This window comes from Plectropomus leopardus, chromosome 11 (genome assembly GCF_026936395.1).
Source record: "Plectropomus leopardus strain MGB_pleo_1.0 chromosome 11, ASM2693639v1, whole genome shotgun sequence".
NCBI lineage: Eukaryota > Metazoa > Chordata > Actinopteri > Perciformes > Serranidae > Plectropomus > Plectropomus leopardus.
In genome coordinates, this window is record NC_142186.1 from 30,988,288 (window position 1) to 31,005,749 (window position 17,462).

General features: G+C 36.3%; 2 protein-coding genes and 1 long non-coding RNA gene across 3 annotated transcripts in view; 1 reads left to right on the plus strand and 2 right to left on the minus strand.

The window, feature by feature from the left end:
- Positions 1 to 593: 593 nt before the first annotated feature.
- Positions 594 to 6,016, minus strand: rbm8a (RNA binding motif protein 8A). Its single transcript, XM_042490216.2, has 6 exons — positions 5,860 to 6,016; positions 4,495 to 4,554; positions 4,306 to 4,386; positions 3,249 to 3,385; positions 1,442 to 1,578; positions 594 to 798 (listed from the first exon to the last, which is right to left on the minus strand). Exons 1-6 carry the CDS (start codon positions 5,924 to 5,926, stop codon positions 750 to 752), a joined length of 531 nt encoding a protein of 176 aa, XP_042346150.1. The 5' UTR covers positions 5,927 to 6,016; the 3' UTR covers positions 594 to 749.
- A 6,303-nt stretch (positions 6,017 to 12,319) lies between these two features.
- LOC121945176 (uncharacterized) lies at positions 12,320 to 14,312 on the plus strand. The gene is made up of 3 exons (XM_042489212.2): positions 12,320 to 12,504; positions 12,748 to 12,898; positions 13,909 to 14,312. The coding sequence occupies exons 1-3, from the start codon at positions 12,453 to 12,455 to the stop codon at positions 14,168 to 14,170; spliced, it is 465 nt and encodes a 154-aa protein (XP_042345146.1). The 5' UTR covers positions 12,320 to 12,452; the 3' UTR covers positions 14,171 to 14,312.
- Positions 14,313 to 16,648: 2,336 nt separating this feature from the next.
- The window catches only part of LOC148188310 (uncharacterized), a 57,956-nt gene continuing 57,142 nt past the window's right edge, over positions 16,649 to 17,462 (minus strand). The window contains exon 3 of the long non-coding RNA XR_015777981.1: positions 16,649 to 17,311. This is a non-coding gene — a long non-coding RNA (uncharacterized LOC148188310). The remainder of the gene's footprint in view (positions 17,312 to 17,462) is intronic.

Below are 17,462 nucleotides of genomic sequence, written 5' to 3' on the forward strand. Positions count from 1 at the left end.
CCAATCAGAGAGAAGAGTCTGTTTTATTGACATGTGGAACAGCCAATGGTGATCTTTGGGGTCTTTGACTGACGTTTCCCAATAGAGTAAACACCAAATGAGAGCGACAATAGAGCAAAACATTCGCTCGCCAATTGGCTGCAGAAAAATAAAGGGCAAGTGGTTTTGTCCAAGTAGCCTATGAGTATGGCACCCATAGTCCAGAGTGACAGGTGCTGTGGAGTTGACAAAATAGCAGGGCGGCACCGTAGCCGGGGTGAGGTCATCAGGGATGATGTAAACTCTACGTCATTAGCAGAGCTAAATAAAACACACGTCAGGGAACAGATGTACCTTTTAAAAAGTTTAATTTTCCCCAAGCAATATAAAACAAAACACAGCAAAATGCACGTAACATCGAGAAAACTGAAACAACATTTTTAGGGAATCATGTACACGCATGACCTATGAGTCGGCGTTGAATGTAAAATAACAGTTCTACTGACAGCTGAAAGGATATCTTTTTGTTGCATTTAAAGCAGCATAAAGAAATTACAAAACAATTAAAATGCTGCCGTCAGGCCAATTTATTCTTTTGTTATTCATCTCTTAAAAAGAGAAATTCCGTATCCAAATATTTGCAGTTGCACAAGATGCTGCCATACAACTGTCACTCAAACATATTGTACAAAAAAGTAGTTTTTTTAATGAGAAGAGGAGAGGTTTTATAAACTGCTTGTCAAAGTTCAGAGACACTTCAACTGCATAACTCAACGCCGCCTCCTGTCCGGACTTCTGCTGCGTCTCCGTCCGCCAGTCCTGCGAAAAAAGTTCAATTAATAGAATGTAATAACTGGATACTCTATCATAATAAATAAACAGATAAATCACATTATACATATTACTTGTATATATATATATATATATATATATATATATATATATATAAAAACCTGTGAAACTTAAGCAAATTGACTTGATTTCTCCAGAAAAAATCAAGAGTAACATATTTCTAAATATATAATTGGAAAAACATAAATATCATTTCCTAGACATTTTCGCTGATAATTCCAGCAGCTAATTTTCAGATCATTATCTCGTCACCTTTTGCTAACTTTTGTTTTTTTAAGGTCGGGGACACAACCTCTCAATCCAGATCTTAGAGGGTTAAATAGCTATCCTACTTTTTTTTAACATTGCAAGCAGCAAAGGCTGCAAAATGATAGAGGAACAAATGTATATAACATGATCAGACTGTACCATAATTTGCTTATAACAGTATTCTCTGAACATGAAGATTGACTTTTGCAAAATACATCACAAACACTGTTGAGTACACTCTGTACTGGGAAGTTACTGCTGCCGCAGCCATGCAGATAAAAAACAAACAAACAAACAAACAAACAAACAAACACACACACACACACACACACACACACACACACACACACACCACCCTCACCTCCTCTTGTTCTTGGGGGGCCCTCTGACAAACCCCCAGTCAACACTGATGGGCTGTCCCATCATGTCCTGACCGTTGAGCCCTTCCATGGCTGCCTGGGCCTCTTTGTATGTCTCATACTCCACCAGTGCATATCCCTAGGAAGAGTCATCAGGACAGCATGTGAGTCATTGCACATTTATGCTAACACTGCTCTGGAATTCAGTCGCATTTCTCAAATTAAATTTACCACAAAGTACAGAAAACAACTCTCCATCTACACCTGTAACCAGCGTCTGAGCACAGGATTTTGAACCTAACACAAAAGCTCAGACAACATTTAAACATTTCGTGACTCTGACACACTGAAAGATGACCAATAAAATGTTTGACACTGTTGCTAAATCATGTTAATCATCAAACAGACGGTAATGAAGGCGGACATTCTCCACGCTGGACTGAAATGACAGTGGAGAGTCGGCTTCAGGGTGAAGACACTCAGTTTTAACGTCATTTTAAAACAATGCTGCCACCTTGTGGCTCAACAGGAAAGATGAAGCTTGCTGGGTCAGTGCCTCTGCATTTACATTAGAGACCCATACAATCTAAAATTGTCAAAAATGGCCAAAATGTCTGTTGTCTTATTATGCCACAACACCACATAACCACAACACGTTAATTCGTACACACACTGAATGACTCTTGATGACATGTTATTGTAGGGTGATTTTTTAAAAATAATTTACATAATTTAATACGATACATGCAGCTTGACTTTCTTACCATTTAGAAATAATAAATCATGTATACAGCAGTTAGTGTGAATTCAGTTAAACTGGGACAGTTGTTCAATTTTCAGGTTGAGTCAGCATGATGTTTGGAAATTCTTTCAGTAATTTTAACCAAAGAGTTAAAAAAAGAAGAAGAAGAAGAAAACACACATTTGGCTCATTAGATGGCATTTTGTTTGGTCTTTGAACATGTACAACGCTTTGTGGTGTCACCGTTGAGGGTTAATTGATTTGTGCTGTGCAAACAGTTGCAGGACACTTTAGAGTGTATTATGCTGCACTATAATTCAATTTAAATCCGATTTGTACTTTTTTTTTTCCATATTTCTATTACAACTTTGTTTTATCTTCTGTTCATGTCTCTTGATTTTTATAACACTCCAAAGCATCTTTTTGGTAAAAAATTAAAAATAATTTTATCTTTGTTCTCTATTCATTTTCAAACTAAATGCAAAAATCAAGAATATTTCCCCGTCATAGTAGGCTAATTGAGTCAGACATTTTTTCGACCAGAATCTAATTAAAACATCTAAAATTATATTATCTATCAGAAAATACCTTTATAATACGTCAGGAAAATTCAATTTTATTAAAAAGAAGTTTATTTTTAATCTAGCTAACAAATGGTGTGTGCAGTGTACAATGGCTGGTATTGCAATACGTGTGTGTACTTGCAAAGAGGACGCTAAAATATTCACCTCAGTTATACAAGAAATCTAGTTATTTGGTATTAGAGCAATTTCTTATTCCATCAAATGCTTTCTGACATTAAATCAGCAGAATCCCAAACAGATTAACATCCACGTTGACCATCTATAGGACTGATTGAAAAACTAGGTGAGATGTAGGTTAAACAGCTGATTATATTGTACAATTAAAAGTAACATTCCTAATCTACTATAGCTGAGGCTGTGCTGATGAAAAATACAAAATAAACACTAACGGGTGTGAATCTACTTGATGTTATAATCTGACACGAAACAAAGGTCAACTCGACACACACAAGAATGCCAAAGATTCGCGGTTATCTGTCTCACCTTGAGGTAGCCCGTCCTGCGGTCAAGATTAAGATGCAGGTTCTTGATTTCGCCAAACTCTGAAAACTTGTCATGGATGTCTTCCTCTGTGGCCTCTTCATGGACACCGGTCACAAACAGGATCCAGCCCTCCACAGCTGCAACAAGACGAAGACGAGGACATGCATCAGGGCTCAAATCATAAACAAAACGGCACGTTTAACTATTGGAACTAACGACACGTGGAGTTGTGATTAATAAAAGTCACATCTAAACTAGATGTACAAATGAACACTGGTTGGACAAATATCAATCTTACTGAGCTCCAGTTGTTGCCTCTTATGTGTTAACTTTACATTTGAGACACAGAGCTTAATGCATAAAAGCTAAAGTTTTTATGCGTTACATTAACGCACACTGGACCAGATTTCTTTACATGCACACGTCAGCTGACTTGTTTATTTAGACTGTAGATATTTTGCACTGTAAAACCAACTTCTGCACATCTGTACGTCCTCCACTGAACCTTTCGTACATGCACTGAGTGTTCTTTATATTCTGTTTTTTCATTCTATATTTTTAAATTGCTTCTATATATTTTTTTTTTCAGCCACTGACGCCCCAAATTGCTTCTATCTTTTTGTCTCTTATACTATTTAAAGTCAATATTCTTTATTCTTCCTTCGTGTTAATTGTTTTGCACCAACACATCAAGTCAAATTCCTTGTGTATATATATAAATGCACTTAGCAATAAAGCAGATAAGCAGCTGTTTATCAGAAAGATATTTTCAGATTAAAGACACACTATTCAAACCAGCTGGATTAAAAAATATTATGTCCACTGCATGATGCACAGACATTGTTGAAAAATGTGAACGGGACTGAAAAAGCTGGTGATGAGAGAGATTTCATGTACTTGTCTTGTTCGTCGTTGTTAATTAAGTAAATGTATAAATGACAGAGGAAGCAAGAACTTGAAAAATTGCAGGGGCCCTTTAAGGTGACACACGAGCTTAGACTTTTTTATGTTACATTTACACTAAACTGCATTTTTACGAAAGAACTGCAACACGTACATCTCTGGGGGCCTGGCTCGTCACCGTCCTGCTCCACAGTATCGTAGGTATCATCTTTGATTCTGGACCTGGCTCCTTCCTCTGGAAACAGAAACACAGGAACATATTAACCCCTGCAGACCAGCCTAATATTAAAAGCTGCAGGACTGTTGGGCTGCATGAGCCAATATCACAATAAAGATGACTCACCTGAACCGAAGCCTCGTCCTTTCCTCTTCTTGGCTTTCTCTTTCAGCTTATGGATGCTTTCTGTGGCAGGAAAGATAAGAAAAGTCAAAATCTATTAATGCTGTTTCAGCTTAGTGAGAAGTTAGCTTTTTGACAAAAAGCTAACTTCTACTTTCACTGAATTTAAACTGTGAATGGATTTCTATAGTTATCACGATGTAATTAGTGCACAAAAAAAAAGAATTGAAATATGGACTTGGATATAACGTTAATGTAACATAAAACTTTTAAAAGTTCTGTGAAGTTTGGAATTTAACCCAGTTCATTTATTCAAGTACTGTACTGAAGTACGAATTTGAGGTAATTGTACTTAGCTGTAGTTTTTTCTTTTCATGCCACTTGATATTTTTACTCCACTACATGTAAAAGGGGAAATATTGTATTTTTTAGTTCACTACATTTAACTGACATATTCAATGTACTTTACAAATTCAAAGTAACATAAAATCCCAAGAAGAGTGTATAAAATACGATGTTTTGATATAAATTACATTACCAAACAGTTTATACAAGTGGTTGATTAATCCACTGGCAGATTTACAGAAAAATCAATTTCCTCAAATAAAAAAAACAACAACAATTTTGAGGTTTGGGCAATGTTCTTCTTTATCTCTTTTCAATAATTTAGATTCTTTTCAGTTTTCTTCTTATAAATATTTAAATAATTTTTAATTTCTCATGTGTGTTTGTATATATATTAATTTAGGGGTGTTTTTTCGTGTACCTTTTACAAAGTTTTTTTTCTCATTTAAAAATTATCTTGGGGGTTGTTCGGTTTTGTTTAACTTGCTCTGCATGTCGTTCTTTTGCTTTCAATACGTTGAGTACTTTATCGTTATTGTACTTAACTTACTTTAACCTTAGTGTAATTTTCAATGCAGGACTTTTAATTCTAACAGAGTATTTTTACTGTGTGGTATTCGTACTTTTACTAAGTTCTGTTCTTCCAGCGCGAGTATCAACGTTAGCTCTTAACTTAGCAACAAGAAGCCTCAACCTGAGTTAGCGGCGGCTAACAACACGCCAACTGTACCCAAAACATAGCTTCATCTGAGAGGCACATTTCATAAATGCTTTTACTAAAATGACTTTCGGAGTTTACAATCACCTCGAAACAACAAACTTACAAACAGCGTTTGAATGAGGCGCAGCGCGTTGTTAGCTTCACATTAGCCTGTTAGCATTTCTTAGGCCCGCTACCACGCAGCTACGGTCTGTAGCGTCTGCAGCCGCCGCTATTTTCAGGTCACTCGTAATATTTACACATCATTTGAACGCTGGAGTTAAGGAGCTTCTGCCACCAATAGGTATACATATTATTATTACCATCACCATCCTCATCCATAGGAAAGTCCTCGCCTCCCGCTTCATGAAGGTCCAACACGTCCGCCATGATGTCTGTGTGTACGCGGCCGAGTGACGCAAACGGAGCCAACAGGCTGACGCACGTTGCCAGGTTACGTAAAAGTAAGTAACAGCTGCAGCTGCTCTGCTGATTATTGATCCACCACAAAACACAGCCAGCAGCCCGGCTGAATACTTCTACAAATGGGCTATAACACAATTTCACATTTAATTTTGTTTGCCAACACATATTTGAGGTAGCTGTACTTTACTCGAGTCTTTCTACTTTCAAATTCTACTCCATTTATCACAAAATTAACCGGACAGCATAAGTTGCAAACAAAAACTGTATTCTTATATTTATTCTCTTCTTGTTGATTATTTTTACTATTGTATTTATTAGTAACAAGAACTAGAGCTTCAATCAAACACAAATGAACAACTTAGCAAACAAACAATAATAATTATTTATTGTGTTTCTTTTTATCAGACAAAAAATGTAGATGTTTTTACCTTGACATGTTTCAACTGACAATTGCAGGTGCGAAACATGTCAAGGTAAAAAACATCTCCTACATTTTTGTCTGATAAAAAGAAACAGAATAAATTAAATTATTTATTAAATTAATTTAAAAAATGAACTTGCTTGATCTAAACAAAAATAATAAATAAACTTAAAGAGAATATGGTATATGCTAATTTATACATTTTGTCTTCTTCCAATCTCTGTATTCCACCTTGGATGGCTTTTGCATTTTATTTTTCCCTATTCAAATGCTCTCCACTCACACTCCATAATTTCCTTCATGTTCATTAAATAAAAAAAACATTTATTGAGTACCAGTTTGATAACTTGTTTAAGTAGGAAAATTTAACAATCAGTAGATAAATCCATAATGACCCCCCCTCCCCCCCCCCACACACACACAAAAATAAATAAAACTACAACAGCAAAAGCCTGCTCTCACATTAATACACAAGGGATGATAATATAATGGTACACAAGACAATTCAGGTGCGTGTAGGCTTTAAACGTGCAAAAATGCACGAGATCTTTTACTTTTAAATTTTTAGTATTTTTTTCAGACTATACTCACATATCTCTACTTTAGTAACTTTTTTTAATTTAGGACTTCTCTATGCTACTTGTACTTTCACTTAGCCTAGTTAAAATATTTGAATGCTTTCTCCACCACGGCTAAAAACCCACACAAAACCAGATTCAAGCTTTACTTTGGCATTATTTCATGGTGTTTATTTGGGGGCTTCTACATGTATTTTTTATTTCTCATCCAGCCACATATACTAATGGCTCCACGTGTTATGTTCCACATACTGTTAGGTATGTCACATGACCAGCAGAGGGCTCTCGTGCATCCACACAGACTCTCGGTGCATGTATGGAGGTCTGAGGCTGCACTCAGGCAGAGAGAAGGATCGTTATTTTATCACCATCTGGTGGTGAGTTGGGTCAGTTTGAAGTAACTGACAGATGAGAGTGCAGGTGGTTTTAAAGCATGTTTCAATTTAATCTCCAGTTTGTGCTGCACGAGGAACCAGAACAGAGTCTGTGTAACGCTTCTGTTATCGACTAGCATGCATTACAGGGAAATGCTGACACACAGATGTACATTTAAGCTGAATGAGTGCTTTGACAAACCATTAACCCCTTGAAACCTGGACTGACATCACTTTTCTTTTGCAACATTCAGATGTCTTTCACAAGTGTTTAAACCTTTGAACCCTGCATGTGCAAATTGGTGCAATTTCTTTAAAAAAGAAAAAGAAAAAGAAAAATGGGTAGATTTCGATTTTTTTAAAACTAGAGATGAATTGTCTAATATTTGTTTGTTTTGTTTTACTTTTCTATTTAGACTTAGACACGTTTATTTATCCCACTTGTGGGAAATTAACTTGTCACAGCAGCCGTATGTACAGAAAAAAATATATAAAAATATCAATATATACAAAATATAAAATATAAAATATACAATAGTGCAAAAATAGGCATGTATCAAGGAAATTTTTTTTTTTAAATTATTATCATTATTATTATTATTATTATTATTATTTGCTCATTTTCAGTTTCAGGGGAAAAAGGCACAAAGCACCTTGGCAAGAAATGTCCCACAAATGAGAGATTATTAGAACATATCTCTGTCCAGAAAACAATAAGTAAAATGTATCAAAAAAATATTATTATATATATACTATTTCTTCCTTTTCAGGTAATTTTCTTGTTTGTTTTTTGTTTATCTGCATCTTACTTCTTTCTTGCTAATCTTGGGGTCATTTCTTGCGAAGCTGCTCATTGCCTTTTTGTGTTTCTGAAAGAAATCTGGGCATTTTGCTCAGATTTTAAAGGGTTAAGACAGTGAAACACTGCTTGAAGTCGCAGATTTAAATGGGATGGCAAGGTTCACGTCTAACTGAGCAATTTCAAGAGACTGCTCTTAAAATGTTGCTATCTAGTGACCAAAGTCAGAAGGGCCTCGTAACGTCTCAAAGTTTTACCGGAGGAGTCCCTGGAGCTTGTGTGTGTGTGTCTGTGTGTGTGTGTTGCTTTGCTTCACCTGTTGACACTGCAAACTAAAACCGCAACATCAGCAAAAACAGGGATTGATAAATATATAAAAAAGTGTGTCTCAGTGGTCAGAGAGAGACATTTTTTGGTGTGGAGTCATGAACTTTTACAGTATGTGGCACAGTATGTACGGCTTATCACCTGGTGGGTTCACTGGAGTTCAACCGCAGTGAACTCTGACTAGATAACCACGTCAGTTGAAGATAATCTGACCCCAAAAGATAAACATTTTTAAAAAAGTCTGATTCAGTATATTAAGTGTCTTAAGTTATTTATTCAGATGCATAAATGAGTCAAATTCTTTAACACAAAACTACACGATTACAGGCTAAAGTCAGTGTAATGCCTGCAAACGTGCTCATCAGCCCTGTTTCAATATGTGGCTATACGGTCCAACATCTACGGCAGGATGACCTGCCCTGGCCAGCTGAGGCTTTATGAGGCCGTTCTTGGACTGCTCCCATACTCCCTATGTGTTTTTTTTAACCCTTTGAAACCAGGATTGACATAACTTTTCTTATGCTGAATCAAGATGCCTTTCACAAGTATTTCAGCCTTTGAATCTTGAGCAAACTGGTTTGATTTCTTTCAAAAACAATGAGCAAAAAATGTCCCACAAAATTGCAAAATTAACTTGGTTTAGATTTTTTTTAAGAGAGGGAAACATTTCCAGAGAGCTATATCTATAATTATCATGATTATATGATTAAAATAATTTCTACTTATTCTTATAATTTCTCACCTTTTGTTAGTGTTTTCTCTTATTTGTTTTTATTTGTTGCTTTTTCTTTTTTTTTTAAATTACATTTTTATTTTATTTTAATGTTATTTGCTAAATTCCAGTTAATTTTCTTTTACTTTTTTTTTTTTAAAAAAAATTCTTATTATTTAGGGATCAATTCTTAAGTTTCTCATTGCTGTCTTCCTGTTTTTGAAAGACATCAAGTCAGTTTTGAAGGGTTAATCATGCAGAAAAACGGACAATACTCTGCATTCTCAAGACTTCTGTATTCCCCGTGAATACTTTTTAATCCAGAATGAAAAAATTAAAGGTAGATTTCTTAAGATGTCAGTGTTTTTAATTTATCTGTTTTTTATTGTGTCTGTTTTTGTGTTTTCTGTGTGTAACTTTTTTAATTGATGCTGCTGCCTGGACACTCGGTTGTTATTTATCCTTTTTAAAATCACCATTTATTGTTCAGTCTTTTGGACTCACTATGATCTGAAAGACAGAATCCAAAACAGCACGCAAAGCACTGTTAAGCACTGAAAGTGGAATCACAGCAGAGTTGTAAACAATGAGAAGTTAAAAACAAGCAACATCTTCTCAAGATAATTTTCATTTAAAAGTCTAAAAGGTATGAGATTCTCTTTCCAATAACTTCATTATACTTATTGTTCTCAAACAAGTAGTGCAGAGCAATATCAAGGAGTACAAAAGCAGATGTCGAGGTTGCCATAGTGACATTGGAGGCACACAACCTTGCCTACAGCGGCAACAATGCAAAGGAGAACAGAGCACAATGTGTTTTAAGCACACTAAAAGGATTACAAACACAATGCACGAGTACACAAAAGGATTTAACCAGTGAATACAGTCTGTTTGTATGATGACACACATGTGAACGACAGTATCTCCTGCAGTGATGAGCTTATCAGGAGCTCCTCAGCCTGCTGGAGATTGGCACATACAGTATGGAACAACTGCTGATAGGCCCGAGGTGTCAAAGGCTCAGTCTGCGTGAGTCTGTCTCATCAGCCGACCCTCTGTTTCACTACATAACAGGGTACGAGTTAACTGTTTATAAAGTGCTGCATCTTTTAATTCAATGATTTTCAATTTTATTTATAAAGCCCATTATCACAAAACACAGTTTGCCTCAGAGGGCTTTACAGTATACAAAGAGATTCAAAAAAAGACATGCACATCCCGCAGTGAGTCCTGGATCCAAGACAAACCAAAATGTGAAAAGTTAAGTCTGAGGAACTTAAGTCCGTAAGGACGGACAGACGTGCAATAGATGTCGAAAATAACAATTAAATTACAGTGTTGACAAAATATAAATCTGACCTTCTGCTTTACTGTGAACAATCGAGACCTCTCAGGTCTTCTGAGACAGATCTGTCCCGTGTCCTCAGAGTTGAGACTAAACATGGGAAAGCAGCATTTACTTTTCATGCGCCACAGATCTGCAGGTCTGCTGCGACTACAACGCTGAAGACGTTTCTGTTTGCCACTACATTTTTTTCTTAGACCGCACTGTAATTTTCATTCTTTTTATTCGGTTACAGAAAATCTTATACTCTTGAAGAACCGATGAAAGATAAAGTAAACTCCATGAAAAACAACACAAACTTGATGGATAATTAAATAAACTCAATGAATAATGAAATAAAGTCAGTGAGCCTCAGTTGTCATTACTTGAGCAAATATTTATAACAGATCTGATCAGAGAAGCTTTTGGCACAACACGTGCACGGACAGAAACGTACCAAAAACTTAAAATAACGGCAGAATCACTCATCTTTAAATAGTACATTTCATGCATCACTCAGCTGTGTCTATCAGTGTAGTCCAAACATCTGCAAGGCTTTGCTCTTGCAGTATCTTAACATTCAGACACCCTGGAGCCTCCTCACATGCAGACAGTGAAGGACTCCGAAACATGACCATGGATGAATCATTCATACAGTGACTCATGATTACATTTACATCATTTAATAGCATAAAATAGTTTTTGATGGTGCCATCTTAATATATTTTAGCTTGTTTTTATTTTCTATTCTTAGGATTTTTTGATTTGATTTAATTGTCCCTTTAAAACATGTTTATTTTGCTCTTTTTTTCAATGATTTTGATGTTTTATGTAGTCTAAAGTCCACTGAATTGCCTTGTTGCAGAAATGTCTTCTTTACTGATAATGTTATATACCTGTGCAGTATTGGAGGAACTATTCAGAACTATTGCTAAATAAAAGTGCCAATACTTCACAAGTGCTCAAAATTTTACTTGACTAAAGAATAACACTCAGAAATACTTTTTCTATCCCTGGGGGAAATTAGGACATGTTACAGATGCTTTTATACTGTATATAGAAATGTTCTAAGAAATAAAAACAAGTAGTATGCAAAAAAAGTGCATTATGCTACAATACATAACACAATATATACATAGAAATACAATAAAAATGTATAATATGTGTATCATACCACATACATGTTTAATTATTTAAGTATAAGCAGTAAAGTGTATCAAATTATTAAAGTTTCAAAATGTATAAATAGTAAAAGTATTCATAATGCAGGCAGAGTGAGGCATCAGTACCATAGTATATTACTGATGTATTAAAATGTACAAAACATTTTTATTGCAGCTGGTGGAAGTAAAACTTTTTTTTGTTATACTACTTCATATACTAATGGATATTTTTATTTATAATAATAATAATAAGACATCATATTTCAAGGGACTGTCACCTGTTTTGTAGTTGAGTAAAAATCAGATTTAATGTCTTAAGATTAAGTACAGTTCTGGAGTAAATATACTTAGAAGTAAAGTGAAGATTCACACTCATTCACTCAAAGGGTGTGGACTTTGTGTCTTCACTGTAACATCTAATCAAGGTTCAGGTCACTTCTGTACGTTGGAGGTGATTGAATTGTGATTAGCGGTGATTAACTCATCGTGTGGAGCTATAAAAGCCTCGGACTCTCTGACTGAAGGCACCGTCAGGTCCGAGAACCCCAGGAGTACAGGTAGGTCTCCTCACCTGCATTACTGTCGCTTCATATTCTTTGTGTGGCTTCAAATATGCTGTTAACATATTTGTGGAACACACAAACTTCGATTTCAATTTCTCACATTTTCAGAAATGTGTGTTCCTGATGCTTTTCTGCAATTTTCAAATGCTTTATTGTCGTTCCTGCGACTTGCAGTGTTACCTGAATAATCCTGAAATTCTCTCCAGGTTGGTCTTGCTCATCTGCAGCCATGAAATTCGCCCTTATTGCCGCTCTTGTCGTTGTGCTGGCTGTTGCCCACGGTGAGACATATTTTCACTGATTTAAGAAACAAAACAAAAGTGTTTAATATTTTTGAGATCACATGTAGAAGGTAAATACATAAACATCTTCATTTTCTGCACATTAAAACCTTTTTATTTGAAGCAGTTAAACCCTGATTTCAGCCTGACAACCATGTAATTCAGAATATACTGTATGCCGTGAGCGTTTTATTATGATTATTCAGTGGATTCAGATAAACAGCAGGAAATGTGTGTTCACAGGCACTGAGGCCGGGTCACTGGTGAAGCGTGACGCCCAGTCTGACCTGAACAAGATCACCAAGCTCATCAATGAAATGACGACCAGCATCAGCAGCGCCACCCAGGACATGGTGGAGAAGGTGAAGGCTATGGAGGTGACCAACACCGCCCAGTAAGTACTTTTTTTTGCTTTAACTCCACGCTGCACTAACTGAGCTGCATTCAGTCTCATATTGTCTTTTAATAACGTTTTACCTTTTGTCTGGAGGCAGTAAATTTGACTTTTGTTCTAATTGCAGGGATCTAAGAATTTAACATCACAGTTTTTCTGAGTGTAAAGGAGCTGCCTCAAGCTTAAAAACTATGCTAATGGCCAGTGAAAAGTGTTACCATAAATGTACGACAGCTTAATTGGTCTGAGAACAATATGGTTTAAAATGACACATGGAATTTCCAGAAGGGCTACTTTTTTCCTCTGCAAACTTGACTTATTTTTTAATTTTTAACAAAATTTTATTAGCTCACACTAACGCATAGAGAACAAAGTTATTCATTTGAATTTTAACATTTATTGAGAATTGATAAACTGCATAACTGAAGAGAAACAGGCTATAAAAACAAGAAATTTAGGTTGCAACAGTATGAGATTTTCACAATACGATACCCGTCTAAGCAAATATTGTGGCATCACAGTAATAATTATTATTAGTTACAATGACCTTAATAGGAATAAAAACATGTTTTTTCTTTTGGTTGAACAAATGCTAAAATTGAATCTTGAAACCATTTTTAAAATGGATGTGTGAATCTGGTTGCATTATTTTTCAGCACTGTAGATACATAAATGCACATGGTATGATAATTCTTGATTTTTATACCACTGCTGTGACCTTCCAACATCATTTTTCAGTCATAACAACCATATTTATGAGGACAAAGTACATGTAAAACACAGGGATAAAGGCTAACCACCACTGAGGATAGTAAATGGGTTGTTTTTCAGATAAAAAACACATTATCTTTACCTATCACCTGCACTGAATACATGCATAAATACACACAAACCCTCATATAACATTAGTAGACAATCACAGCTATTTATAATACATTTTAAGGGCCTTTTTTTTCTAAAATAAAAGCAGTGTGCAGAAGTGATTAACAGACCTCCTCTACCTCCCACAGGACTTACATGGAGGACAGCAGGGCCAAGATCCAGCCTCTGGTCGAGAAGGTTCAGGCCGAGGCCGCAAAGCTGCAGGAGCAGGTCAAGCCCTTCATCGCCAACATCGAGGATAAGATCAAGCCCGTCACCGACAACTTCAACGCTCAGGTCAAGCCTCTGACCGACAACTTCCACGCCCAAGTGAAGCCTCTGACCGACATGATGGAGAAGTTCTTCCAGCAGGTGATGGACCAGACCAAGGCCCTGCTGCCCCCCCAGTAAAGCTGTCCGTTGGTTCGTTCCAGCTGCAATAACACTCGCAGCCCAAAATGTTTGACTTGTGTTTGTCTGTCACACTTTTCTGTCTTTAAGTTATCTGAGAATTGATGCTTGAATTTCATCAATAAAGGGGTTTGAAAGTCATTCTGAGCTGATGTTTTCTTTATTTTGACTCATATGAGTAAATATTTGATTTGGGAATAAATTATGAAAAGCCAAAGGGCAAGCAATCAAGCTGAAACGAAATATATTGAGGCAGAATGTGATGAGAGTTATGTATCGGTGTGGAAGTCGATATCAACATTACCTCTGACCTTCGGGTCATCTGTGTTTTCCATCATTCATGGTTCAATATTCTCAAGTATAGGCTGTCAGCTCACAGCGCCGATAAAATCCGATTGACGAGATCAAGCAAAATTGATGGATGTATTGATTTTAGGCCAATAATTAACTTAATACACAATCACAACGATAACCAGAACAAATCTGAAAACAAGTTTTGCTGTTTTTGTTTTTTTTAACACAATAACCTTTAAGCTTGTGCGGACAGAAAATAAAAGCAGTAAATAAAATAGACAGATTAACAAGTACATCTGTATTTTTAATTCAGTCGATATCAGAAATACTTCACATACAGTTTGATCCATTTTCGGTTAACAAAAGCGTTCCTAACAAACCTCGGCAAGCAATTTACGTTAGGGACAATAAAAGAATGATTCATTATTATTTCTATTTGAAGCACAATTTAAACAATGTCTTTATTGTTGTGAGGTAAATTCGGCAGATTTGTTTTGACAAATTACTCCACAACAAATGTGTGCTTCTTACCAGTCAAATTCCACCTCTCTCTGTGTGCTGCCATCTCATCCACACAAAAAACTCACCACCATCTCTGCAAATGTGAACAAATTCATTGGAAATTATTCACTGGAAATAAACCCCGTTTCAAATATGAAACAGGGGGTTTGGGGGTCCTCCACCAGAAATTTTAAGCATCATAAGCAGCATTTTTTACACACCAATTTGTGCCACTTCTGCATCAATTTATGGTGGAAAAATCTTTAATTTTGTCAAAGTCCAGAAAAAAAAAAAAAAATTTATGACAAATGAGCAAATGAAAAATATCGCAGTTTCACTGTGTGGTATTATACTACTACTACTACTACTACTACTACTACTACTACTACTACTACTACTACTACTACTACTATTATTATTATTATTATGATTTTTATTGTTATTATCAGTTACAATGACTCTCAATGAATGAAAACAGAAGTGTTTTTTTGGGGCTGAACACATGCAATATTACCATAAATGAAACTATTTTTTTAAACATATGTCTACATAAAAAAATCACCCTTTTAACCTTTTAAAAACTGGAATGACATTATTTTATGTGTTTTTATACACTTTTCACAAGTAGTTAAACCTTTGAAACCTGAGCACATCTTTTCTTTAATTTCTTTAAAAAACATGGGGGAAAAGACAATGAGCAATGTGGTACAAAATGCTCCACAAATTGCAAGAAATTAGTAGATTTTGAGAATTATTAAAAAAAAAACAAAAATTAGAAAAATTTCCTTTTTAAATGTCTTATTTTCCGGTAATTTTCTTGTACTTTTTACTTATTTCATGCCCATTTTTCAGTCACTTCTCCCTTGGTTGCTCTTGCCTTCTTTCATATGTTTTTGGACAAAATTAAGCCAATCTGCACGATTACAAATAACTAAAATAAAGATGAATTTATCTGTTCAGCTGCATTTCTTTTCAAGATGATAGATTAGAAAATATACACACTATGATAACCATACATTTTCATACCGCAGCATACCAGTTTACCGCTGCAACCCTATTGACACCAGTGTCATTTATGTGGTTAAAAGGTTTGATATTTTAAATAACCAAAGTTGTGCAACTTCTCCCTGGAGATAAATTGGGATTTGACTAGTGATGCCTTCTGTCTTATAAGGCAACTGAAGCATTTGGTGATTTATTATACAACCACTCAAAGATAAATTCTAAGTCGCTGTCAAAATGTTTGACAGAAACTTTACAGATTCGGCTCTTGTTCAGGCTTGTGTCTCAAAGCAGTGAGGGAGACAGTGACTTGTTGTCAGTTTAAACACAAAACAACAAAATCACTAGTCTTCCACGCTGCCATGGACGTCCTCATCTGTCAAATAACCGAGCAGCATTTTTCTAAAATTATTTCTCCATCTCTGCAAATTAAAATCTTGGAAAGCTTTTGCTTTTGAGGCCAGCTACAAATGAACCAGTTCAATAATTACTGGGATCAGTGGGATGTATTTATACAGTAGCTCACCTAAGAGAAAGCAGTTATTAAACAACAGTTTTATTCTCGCTGGTGTTAATCTGCTTACTCCCTCCAGTTCTGTTGCCAAGCTACCTGCCATACTCAAGGTGGCCTCCTTGAGCTGATGTATGATCCCGTGCAGACGAGGGAGGGCTAAAGGAGCCTTTGCCAAAAAAAAAAAAAAAACCCTCCACAGCTCTCCTTCAAACCTAAACTTTCTTAGGCACACTCAAACGTGTCGGTTGAAGGCCGGAGCGTGTTTGTCGCAGGCGGAGCTGGCAGTCCTGAGCGGCCTTCTCCTTGTGCTGGTGGAGATTAAATGAATCGGTTGGCAGCCTGTCAAGAAACCATCTGTGAAAGTGCTCAAACTCGTGCTTGGAGGAAAAACACTTATACATGAACAAGTTCCCCAGCGCAGGTTATTATTTCAATTACTGCAATTATCTCTGTGCGACTACTTCATTATCTTTCATCTACCATTTTTCATATTTGAAAACAGGAATCGTACAGCAATCATCGTGCATCTGTATTTACTGGGGTTGCATATTTAGCTCCAATTTGCTTCTCACATAGATTAAGAAACATTTACACTTCTGTCTATGTAATGCAGCATCGAAAACGCGCACACACCGTAGAGTTTCTCTACCTTGACACCTGGAAGCAACAGTTTTGAGTGTTCTGTTCAGTGTGTTCTGGAGGAAGGACAAGGCCGAGGGATGGAGGAAGGTGGAGAGGTTCGAAGAAGGGACAGAGGTCGGCGTCGAGGTTATCTTCCAGGACAAACTGTGTGCTCCGAGGCTCAGTACAGCCGCCGCCGGCCCCGCACGCTGGAACAGAGAGAAAACACCCGGTGACAAGCTGTCGCTCAGTCACTGTGTGTGTTTTCTTGCACTGACGTCAGTGTTAATGAGTTCAGTGTCAGTTTGATTCAGCTGTCAGTCAGAGACACTGAGAAAGATGAAGAGAAAAGAAGCTGTG

Coding starts and splice junctions, on each gene's coding strand:
- rbm8a (XM_042490216.2), bottom strand. CDS start 5,926: ATGGCGGACGTGTTGGACCTTCATGAAGCGGGAGGCGAGGACTTTCCT. Junction 4,555..5,859: donor TATGGATGAGGATGGTGATG/GTAATAATAATA, acceptor TTCCTGCCACAG/AAAGCATCCATAAGCTGAAA. Junction 4,387..4,494: donor AGGACGAGGCTTCGGTTCAG/GTGAGTCATCTT, acceptor TTCTGTTTCCAG/AGGAAGGAGCCAGGTCCAGA.
- LOC121945176 (XM_042489212.2), top strand. CDS start 12,453: ATGAAATTCGCCCTTATTGCCGCTCTTGTCGTTGTGCTGGCTGTTGCC. Junction 12,505..12,747: donor TGTGCTGGCTGTTGCCCACG/GTGAGACATATT, acceptor GTGTGTTCACAG/GCACTGAGGCCGGGTCACTG. Junction 12,899..13,908: donor GAGGTGACCAACACCGCCCA/GTAAGTACTTTT, acceptor TACCTCCCACAG/GACTTACATGGAGGACAGCA.